The sequence below is a fragment of the Sorex araneus genome, chromosome 3 (assembly GCF_027595985.1).
Source record: "Sorex araneus isolate mSorAra2 chromosome 3, mSorAra2.pri, whole genome shotgun sequence".
In the NCBI taxonomy this organism is placed as follows: Eukaryota; Metazoa; Chordata; class Mammalia; order Eulipotyphla; family Soricidae; genus Sorex; species Sorex araneus.
In genome coordinates this window covers 133,639,289-133,650,490 of record NC_073304.1, presented here as the reverse complement: position 1 = coordinate 133,650,490, position 11,202 = coordinate 133,639,289, and the positions used below count along the sequence as shown (strand labels likewise).

The following is an 11,202-nucleotide window of genomic DNA, read 5'->3' as shown; positions in this document are numbered from 1 at the left end:
AGAAGCTTTGCTAAAAGGTCACCACTGCTCTTTAGAGTTTCCAAATCTGGGCACCATCTGGGAGCTTGCTAAAGATAAGGCGTTCCAGTGGTTTTTTTTTTCATCCCAAACTAGATTCAATTAGCAAAGGGCTAATTTTTCAGATAATTTTGTGTTCACATTTATAGAGAAAGAAAGGGAGAGAGACAGAGACAGACAGAGACAGAGAGACAAAGAGACAGAGAATTCAAATTACATATAGCAAAAAAATTTGATATGCAAATCTATTCCACTAAATTGAATAAATTTGCTGGATAGTGCTATTAAATGGACTTGAATAGATGTCAGTCTTGAGGAAGTTTAACACAATATACTTTTAATGTTAAAGAGCACTTCATGAATATATTATTCAAGTGTAGTCTTGGGAGTCAGCTCTAAGGGAAATTGAATTTCATCAGTTACTCGAAATTCAATAGGAAAATGACAACTCCAGATTCCTTACGGCACCAACAATATTTGAGTTGTTATAACTTGTTTTAGACTAGGCCTAAAAATCATATTCTTGCTTTTTGCTCCCTTCTTTATGAAATGAAAAATCTTCTCCAAGCTTCAAAAGCACAATTGTAAAACTTTTGGAGACCCATAAAAGGAAAAGAAAAGTTTTCTTCCAAGATGTCTGCAGTCACTGCTGTGGTACTGCTCTCTCCCTTCATATATTCACTATGTCTTTTGACACTTGTCCTTGGAAAAGGTCCAAATGTGACAAATGGTAAAAGCGACATTATTTTCACCCTCCTACCTGAAACTTCCCACAATACAGAAGAGTTCTTGATGGAACATTCATAGGTTGAACCAGAAAATTGGCTATTGTTCACTTAAATATTTTACAGTTTGCTTATTTTTTAACTGTCCATAAAATAAGTAAGCACATGAGATCAACCAAATTAAAAAATTAAAGCCCTCTCATTTGGCTTTACTACCTTAAAGGGTCTGGATAAAAGAGGTTACACAGTAGCATGAAAACAAGGCTCATTGACATGAACAATATCCTGAGACTGTGTGTGTGTCTGTGTGCCTGTGTATGTGTGTGCGCGTGCATGCATATGTGTGTGTGTCTGTGTATGAGCACATGCATGCGTGCGTGCGTGCGTGCGTGCGTGCGTGTGTGTGTGTGTGTGTGTGTATTTCTAGCAGTATATTTGGGGAGAGAGAAACTTAAAATTCGGAATCACATTTTTTTGTCTTCAGTTCCAAATTGGAGACAGTAACAATACAACGATGTTTGTTTCCGTTCAATTAACTGGCTTGAAACTTTCCTTAGGAAGGGGAAGACATTCGTTTATATTCCTTTTGAGGCACGGAGGGAGGTCTTTCTGGCAAAGTTTTTAAGTTCCATTCAGAACCAGTAAACTTAATCATCAAGTTCGACATTTGTCTCATCATAGAGTTCAGGGCGTGCTGACTTCCTGTGCCGGGAGTATTTCAGTTGCAGAAGTTCACCCATTTCATCAAGGGCTTGCAAAACCTGCAAAGAGATTACCTCCCATCAGTGATCTTTAAACACCCATTTTTCTTTCCCTTTCTTTCTTTCTTTTTTTTCTTTTTCATTTTTGTGGGGAGTGTGTGTGCTTGTGTACGTATATGTGAGTCTCTCAAACAGTGGTCAGAAAACCTGGGCTGACTCCTAGCGAATTTGGCCAATGGAGCCAGCAGTTCAAAGCAAGGGCAGAGCACGTGGTGCTGCTCGGACTCTGTTGTGTGGGATATCCTGGGCCACTCAAAATGTGTTCCTGGTTTCCACAGCTGCTCTCTGGGATACTCAGGGAACCGTAGGGTGACTGGGATGAAACCAGGGTCAGTGGGGAAATATGTGCACAAAAATGTATAAATCTGTAACTGCACCCTCACGTTGACTCACTAATTAAAGATAAACTATTAATAAAAAAAGAAATATATTTATTATAGATCCTCTGGACCTCTTCTTGCTTCCCCATCCTTCTGGGTAAAATTAATGTTCCAGCTGATTTTTTTAAAGGCCTTTTTGACCTGGAGGAAGATTCTCCTCCCTTTTGACTTGTTCCTGGTAGACCCCATGCTTGGCCTCCACTTGCTCTCCTACCCTTTCAGATCCAGCTCTACATCTTCTGAACCAGCTCTGCTCATCACATTCTCACCTACATATTTTTATACTTCCTGTCACTGGATGATGACAGGCTGGTATATAAAGAAAAGAACAACTCCAGTCTAGTCCCTCAGAGACTCCAGTTGGTTGGGTTAACTACAAAAATTTGCCCTCAGCCTATCAGGAGCAAACCCTAAATCAGAAGAGGAATAAAAGCCCACCAAGTTCAATAATTGAAAACAGTTACATGGAAAACTCAATCAGCACCCACCAGTTATGCCATGTTGAGGATGATTAATAAGTTCAAGGAAACAATGGCACAGATAGCAAAGCACAAGAAAGCATGAGAGACAAAATGAGAAAACTACAATCAGAAATGACAGAAATGTAGAGTATGATAGGTGATGTATGTAAATAACTTAATAGAAAGCATAGGCATCACAATAACAGGAAATGAGGAAAATATCAGTAGGCTCTGAAGTGAGATGTAGGAATCCTCTAGGAAACAACAGTATATAGAAAAACATTCAAAAATAAATGTATAGCACAACAAAGAACAATGAGATGAATTCAAGAGGAGCAATAAAAATCATTAGAGTATCTGAAAAAAGAATGGTAAATTTAATGAAGAACCACTAGTTACAGAAATTATAGATAAGAATTTCCCAGAGTTGAGGGATACAGATACCTGAACCTAGAGTCCTGAAGGGTCACAATAAAAATTGATTCAATATGAAAAACTACAAGCCTGAGAGTACAGTGAATAAGGCATTTGCCCTACATGACGCTGATCTAGGTTCAGTGCCTGGCATTCCATATGGTCTTGTGAGCCTGCCAGGAATGCCCCTGAGCATAGGGTCAAGGGTAAGGCCTGTGCATCACCAGATGTGGCCCAAAAATGGAAAAAAATAAAGAAAAACTCCAAGACACATTGTTTCAGATTGTCCAAAGCCAGATACAGAACACAGGATGTTGAAAATAGATTTTGATTTTGATCAAAAAAGAAATTTATATAAAGGAAAGCCCATAAGATTCACAGCATATCTATCACTGAGACTCTACAAGTAACAAGTGAATAGAGGGATTGAGTATTAAAAATTTCAATGAAACAAATACCCCACCAAGTATACTCTTGCTAAGTTACCATTCAGGTCTGAAAAGCTTCAAGGACAACAACAGTTGGGGAATTCACAGCATTGAACCCAATCTTACAAGATTTAAAGGAGCTTCTTTAAAAGAGAAAACTCACCATTTGGTATTGAGTAAGATTTTTACCTGGGTAACTACGGGATTTTACAATAGCAAATTAAAAATAGCAAATTAAAAGTTTACAATAGCAAATTAACTTCTTATTTATGTTGAATCTTCTATGTTTTACCAGGTCCTTTTTTTTAATATTCATAGAACTTTCTATCATAATTGTTTACTTATTAATGCATATACTTAAGCATTATCTACAATATTTTCTAACATAAATTCAATATTATGTTTCTTAGAATAAAATATACTTTTATATGTTTTTTCAGATTTCCCCTTAAAATTCTCTTAATTTCCTCTTCCTTAATACAATTTAAATTTGTAAGAGTTATCTTTCATATACATAAAATTTATTTTCACAGGATTATTTATAATACTGGTTTTTAAAACTTATATGCTTATAAAATACAGAAAAAATTTTCAAGAAAAATTTCTCATTAGTTAATAATTCTGTGTAATTTCTAGAGTTTAGTTCTGTTCATTTATATGTGTATAGGTGTCATCCACTCCACAATATAAAAAAAGAAAAGATCTCATATTTTCAATTAAAAAACAAAAATGATCAAAGTTATAGGAACTTAAGATTTTTGTCTATAGAACTGAACTTACATGGGAGGTGGGATTTCAAGGGGTCTTTGGGACACTGGTAGAGAGAAGTGTGCTTTCTGATGGTGGGTACAGTACTGGAAAAATATATGCATGGAAAGCATAATTAACAGTACTGTAAATCCCTAGACCTCAATAGTAATGCTAAACTAATTATTAAGGTTTAGCTTATTATGTTATAATAGTGCTGATGTTATGGCATATACAGTCTTGAATACTTGGTGGTGATAAGGTGAAGTAACTGGATTGCTCTTTTTTTTAAAACTATTATAAAAGGAGGGAAAAAATAGTAAATACTCAAGAGGAATGATGGAGTAAATTCAACTTGGGGCTAGACATGTTGGGAACTCATGATCACAATCATGAAATGTGGTTGATCGTCGAATTTCTCAAGCGGTTTCAGTAACCTCTCTATTATCCTATCCCTGAGATTTTAGAAGCCTCTCTCTACTCAGCCTTCCTAACGATGCGGCATTGGAGGAACTCATGATATGGATCAAATATGATAGAGAAAATAAAATTCTAAAGTGGAAGAGTATGTGCAAAGCTAACACTGCTATAATTTGCAGAACTGAGGGATTTAAAAAACAATAGTGGAATATATAATTGTCCAAATTCAAGTGAATATACAAAAACAAGATTTCTAAAAAGTATTTACATCCCAGGGTATATAAACTCATAGGTGAACTCAATTAGCAAAGTCAGTAATCAGAAAAGACCTTAATTAATGTGATGTTAAACATAGTAAAAAGCAAATCTTTCATAGTAGAAAGGAAAGATTAAAGTGTTCCCTTTTGACCAGAAGTGGATTCAGATGATCTTAAACTGACCCTGACAGTGTATATGGTCTCTTAAACACCACCAAGAGTGATATTTCGGCACAGACTTGGGATAAGTTCTTATTGTTTCCTTTTTAGAGGCTGGAGAGATAGAACAGGGGTAATAGGTACCTGCCTTGCATGTACCAACCCAGTTCAGTCCCAGTACCACATATGGTCCCCCCAAGCACCAATGAAAAAAAAGAAAATTGAATTAATTAATGCCTATTTGGGGGTTGGAGAGATATTATAGCAGGTAAGTTACTTGCCTTTCACATAGCCAACCCACATTTGACCCCCAGCACTCTATATGGTTCTCCAAATCCCGCCAGAGGTGATCCCTCATTGCTGAGCCAGAAATAAGCCCTGAGCAGTACTGGGTATGGTCCAAAAGCCAAAAAACAATTAAATTAAAAAATCTATCTCAAGACACCTGTCCAGCGACTGTGATTATTTTATATACATGTAAAAGAGCTAATATATTTATATTTAGTAACTAATTTCCATATTTTTATATGTTATAATGAATATAATGAAAGAATTCAAGTATAATTTTACATATAAATTGTTCCTACTTTCATGTTCTTTCACTAGGCTATCTTCATTTTCAAATATAAATCTATTTAGTACAAGATTGTTATTAGTTTTCTGCTGCCAAGATGTGATCCTGGGGGCCGCACGTGTGTGTGGCCTCTCCGCAGCTGCACGAGCGTGACTCCATACGCCAGCTAAATTTTTCGGCATGGGCAGCTCCTCGCAGAATGTCTCCAGACTGAGAATGAAGCCGAGGCCCCATGCCCGCCCAGGAGGGGAAAGGTATTTCTCTCTCTGCCTCTTCCTTGCTGGGTTCAGGTGAAGGGCGTGGTGACCACCATATTATGACGACCACAGATGGGGTTTACAAGGTTGCAATGATCCAATATCTGGAAGAAATCTCCCTGGACTTAGTTGCTAAAGTACAGAAATCCAAAACCGACCTCATATCTCTTCACAACAGGTCTGACTCTATTGGGGTACTCCTAACAATAATAGTGAGCTTTGTGTTGAAATATTGAATGTAACCAAAGTAAATAGAAAGTAAAGTGAAATTTATCAGTTACAAGGCGGGGTGGGGGGGCAGGATGGGAGCTGTACTGTGTTTTTTTTTTTTTGTTTGTTTGTTTGTTTTTTGGTGGTGGGATATGGGCACTGGTGAAGGGATGGTTGTTCCAGCATTGTGTAACTGAGACTTAAGCCTGAAAGCATTGTAATTTTCCACATGGTGATTCAATAAAATAAAATTCTTAAAAAAAAAAAGATTGTTATTAGTTTTTTCTCCTAAATCCTTTGCTACAGTGTTCTGAACATAGGTATTAAATAGTAATTTTTAAAGTGCTGTGATATTAATGAGACAGTTCCATTCATCCCAAACTGATTTCAATTTATGTTTATGCTAATATTAGAGAATTGAGTCAAGGAACGATGAAATGTGATTTTTAAAAATAATACATGCCTCATGTAAGTCTGGTTGTTTTGATAGGTTTGTCTTTATTTTTTGTTTTGTTTGATTTGGGGGTCCCTCCTGGCTCTGTTCTTAGGAATCATGCCTGGCAGTACTTGGTGTATCATATAGAGTGCTGGGGATCTAACTGAGGTAAGCAGTGCTAGCCTTAGCTTCTGTACTGTATATCTCTTGCCCCTTCTCTTTTATTTCCCCAACAAAGTACTTAATTACATCATATCTTATTTATTTACTTTATTGGTGGCAGTTAAAACTGTCAGGATATAGGTAGAATATTTAGCTACTCTGTTTTTCCCTAAAGGACCAAAATACTGACTTGATGCAATGCCTCACTAACTGATTTTCGTTGTACCTACTGAAATGGTCACATGGTTGGGTATTATTGGGCATGGCCGTATTTTTCAGCATTAAATTTTTTTAATATTATTTTCCTTAACTACCCAAGAGAAACCAAAAAATTACCACACAGCTCAATAAAAGAAATTTCTCAGAATCAGGGTTACTAGTCCTAGAGGGTATGTTACTCACCGTGTCTAGCATTTCCCTTGTATGTGCTGCTGAAACACAAAACCGAGCCCGAGCTTCTGCAAGTGGAGTGGCTGGAAATCCAACGACTACCACCCCAATTTTTTTATCTAATAGATGCCTTGCAAAAGCCCTAACAGAAAAGTAAAAAACACAAGTTAACTTTAGGAGTCAGCAAATTATGTCACAAATAGAACAATAATATAAAATATAATTTAATAATGACATACATTGACACAGCCATGCTATTTTCAGGAAGTTTTCCAACATTAATCATATGTGAAGCATAGTTTTAAACAAAAAATTCTGCAATGATCATCAAACCCTTTGCAGATAAAAATGGAATATTATATCTTTTAAAAAGATTTGAAATCTGCACAATAGCATATATTAGTTAATTTTCAATGTGTATAAATTATAAGGCTCAGGAAGTATTTTAAACTATCATCTTTTAGATTTTTTTACTGTAAATGCTGACTAGTCAATAAAAGTTAATAAATTGATGAATCATAAAAAAGAATACAGCTAATCAACTTTTTCTTTAACAATAAGTGAAAGATTATTTAAAGAAATTTCTATCTCCCTTGGAACCCCCGAACTCCCTCTCTGCTCCTCTGTAACGCCCAAACTCCCAATCAGGTACTGACAAAGAGGATCAGGACTCCGCCTACCGACCCGAAGGGAACTCTCCCACCCATCTACCCTGCCCTGTCCCCCAAGACTTTACTGGGAGCGTGGCCTGTAGCTCAGAGGGCGTGGCCTCAAAAGGGGACGTGGCCACTTGCCAGAGCGACAGCCCCTTACGCGGCTGCAGTTTTAATTTTTCTTACATTACATACTCTATAACCTGTTTCTTTTAAAATCACCCTGGCCATCTAAATCATTTTTTGTAAGAATAGTCCTTTAGCTGAGTTGAACTTCACAAAAGCTGTCAGTGGACAATAGAATCTCCAGCAACACCTCATAAAGACAGCATAGCCTTTAGTCAACACTAAAGGCCCCACATAAACCAAGAGGAGAGCCTGAGAATAAGGAAGTATTCTGGAATTGAAACAAAGCCTCCAACATCAACTTAGCACTAACAGGATTCCCCCCACCCCCTGCCCCGCAGAAAGAGGGAATAGGGATAGACAACTAGAAGGCTACAACTCTAGACTTCCATGACAATATGAAGAAACAGTGAAAGTCCCCTCCACGAAGAGAAGATGAAGAAAAGATTCCAGAAATCTCCAAAGGGTCCACCCACATACTGGACTTCTCAGAAAAAGAATTCAGAGAAGAAATCTTGAAGAGAGTCAATGTACTCAAAGCAACCATGGAACAGACATCCAATAAATTAAGGGAGGAGATGAACGATGCTTTGGAACAGTCAACCAAGAAAATGCAAGAAGAAATGAGATCAGAAATTTCAAAGCTACAAACAGATGTCACAAAGCTACGAACAGAAGTCACACAAATAAAGGAGTCGGTAGATGAATTAAAAATCTCAGTAGGTGCCCTCAACAGTAGAATGACTACAGCCGAAGACAGAATCAATGATCTTGAAGATGAGCTTCAGAAAGCTTATAGACAATAACAAATAATGGCAAAAGACCTCAAAATGGCTATAAAGAGAATCAGAGTCCTTGGTGATGACTGCAAGGGACAACATAAGAATCATTGGAGTACCAGAAGCACAGGGAAGTAATCCCAATGAAAAAAACACAGTCAAAGACATCATTGCCAAGAAATTCCCAGAGCTGGAGAAGGCAGGCATACAGATCCAAGGAGTCTGAAGAGTACCAGCAAAAAGAGACCCTAATAAAAAGACTCCAAGGCATATTATAGTCAGAATGACGGATGCAGTGGATAGAGACACAATTCTGCAAGCAGCAAGGTCAAAGAAGGAAATCACATACAAAGGAGCACCCCTCAGATTTACAGCAGACCTATCAGAGGAAACCCTACGAGCCCGAAGACAGTGGTGGAACATAGTGAAAAAAGCTCAATGAAATGAACGCCTCACCAAGAATAGTTTATCTGGCTAAACTCTCACTCAAACTCAAAGGTATCTTACACTATTTCTCTGATAAACAACAGCCCAGGAACTTTATAGACTCAAAACCAAACTTAAAAGAAGGACTAAAGGGGCTATTGTAAGTCAAGAAAGAACCCCACAAAAACAACAAACCCCACAGAAAGATGACACAAAACCCCATGACAATAATCTCTCTCAATGTCAATGGCCTAAATGCACCAATTAAGAGACATAGAGTGGCAAAATGGATTCAGAAACTAAACCCAACATTCTGCTGCCTGCAAGAAAAACACCTGAACAGTCAGGGCAAACACAGACTCAAAGTCAAAGGGTGGGAAACAACCCTGCAAGCAAACAACTCCGTCAAAAAAGCTGGGTTGGCAATACTAGTATCCGACAACATAGATTTCAGGTTGAAAAAGATTAGGAGGGGCAACGAAGGTCACTTCCTATTTATCAAGGGATATGTGCAACAGGAAGAAATCACACTCTTAAATGTATATACACCTAATGAAAGACTGGCTAAATACTTAAAACAACTCCTAACAGACTTTAAGGAGGACATCGCTAACAGCACAATAGTAGTCGGAGACTTCAACACTGCCCTATCACCTCTTGATAGATCGACAAGAACAAAACTCAGCAAGGAAACATGGACTCTGAAGGAAGAAATAGAAGAGAGAGGCCTAATAGACCTATACAGGGCTTTACACCCCCCAATGAAAGAATACACATTCTTTTCCAGTGCACATGGAACATTCTCCAAAATAGACCATGTACTGGGACACAAAACATACCTCAATAAAATCAGAAAAATAGAAATTGTATCAACTATCTTCTCAGACCACAATGCACTGAAGATAGAAGCTAATCACACACAGACTCAGAAAATCAAAACAAACACCTGGAAATTAAACAGCTCAATGTTGAACAATAAGTGGGTAAGTAAGGAAATCAAGGAAGAAATCAAGAGATACCTCAAAACAAATGAGAATGAAGACACAAGCTACCAAAACCTATGGGACGCAGCTAAAGCTGTGTTAAGGGGAACATTTATAGCTCTGCAAGCATTTCTTAGGAAGGAAGAAAGGGCCTACATAGATATCTTGACTTCACAGCCCAAGGACTTAGAAAAGGACCAGAAAAAGGAACCCAAACCAGACCAAAGGAAAGAAATAATAAAAATTAGAGCAGAAATTAATGACATGGAAACCCAGAAAACAATCCGAAAGGTCAATAAAACCAAGAGCTGGTTTTTTGAGAAAATAAACAAGATTGACAAACCACTAGTAAGACTCACAAAGAAAGAGAGACAGAACCCTAATATACCAAATCAGGAATGAAAAGGGGAACAACACAAAAGAAACCAACGAAATTCAAAGGATCGTCAGATACTACTGACGGATGGATTCACTAGCGAATTCTCCCAAACATTTAAAGAAGACCTGTTGCCAGTTATTCTCAAGCTTTTCCAGGAAATTGAAAAAACAGGAACTCTCCCAAACAGTTTCTGTGAAGCACACATCTCCCTAATACCAAAAGCAAAAAAAGACACCACTAAGAAAAAAAATTATAGACCAATATCCCTGATGAACATCGATGCCAAGATCCTCAACAAAATATTAGCAAATAGGATCCAACAACTCATCAAAAAAATCATACACCATGACCAAGTGGGATTCATCCCAAGAATGCAAGGATGGTTTAACATTCAGAAATCAATCAACATAATCCATCATATCAACAAAAGTAAAGATAAAAATCATATGATCATATCAATAGATGCAGAGAAAGCATTCGACAAGATCCAGCATCCGTTCATGATGAAAACCCTCACCAAAATGGGTTTTGGAGGAACTTTCCACAAGATAGTCGAAGCCATCTACCACAAGCCTATGGCAAGCATTATCCTCAATGGGGAAAAACTAAGGGCCTTTCCTCTAAGATCAGGCACAAAACAAGGATGCCCACTCTCACCACTTCTCTTCAATATAGTACTGGAAGTACTTGCGATAGCTGTTAGACAAGAAAAAGAGATTATGGGCATCCAGATAGGAAAGGAAGAAATCAAACTCTCACTATTTGCAGACGATATGATACTATATTTAGAGAAGCCTAAAGCCTCTACTAAGAAACTATTAGAAACAATAGACTTGTATAGTAAAGTTGCAGGCTACAAAATCAATACCCAAAAATCCATGGCCTTCCTATATACAAACAATGAGGCAGAGGAAAGGGACATGAAAAAAGCAATCCCATTCACAATTGTGCCACAGAAAATCAAGTACCTCGGAATCAGCTTAACCAAGGAAGTAAAAGACCTCTACAAAGAAAACTATAAAACGCTACCCCATGAAATAATAGAGTACAAGAGGAA

The 11,202-nt window shown here is 37.5% G+C and overlaps 1 protein-coding gene across 1 annotated transcript in view; it reads right to left on the bottom strand.

Moving 5' to 3' along the window:
- Positions 1-1,262: 1,262 nt before the first annotated feature.
- Positions 1,263-11,202, bottom strand: part of SPTLC3 (serine palmitoyltransferase long chain base subunit 3) — a 170,735-nt gene continuing 160,795 nt past the window's right edge. The window contains exons 11-12 of the mRNA XM_055133468.1: positions 6,812-6,941; positions 1,263-1,504 (exon numbers count right to left, since the gene is read on the bottom strand). Of these exons, the coding sequence (XP_054989443.1) occupies positions 1,391-1,504; positions 6,812-6,941 (244 nt within the window). The 3' untranslated portion in view covers positions 1,263-1,390. The remainder of the gene's footprint in view (positions 1,505-6,811; positions 6,942-11,202) is intronic.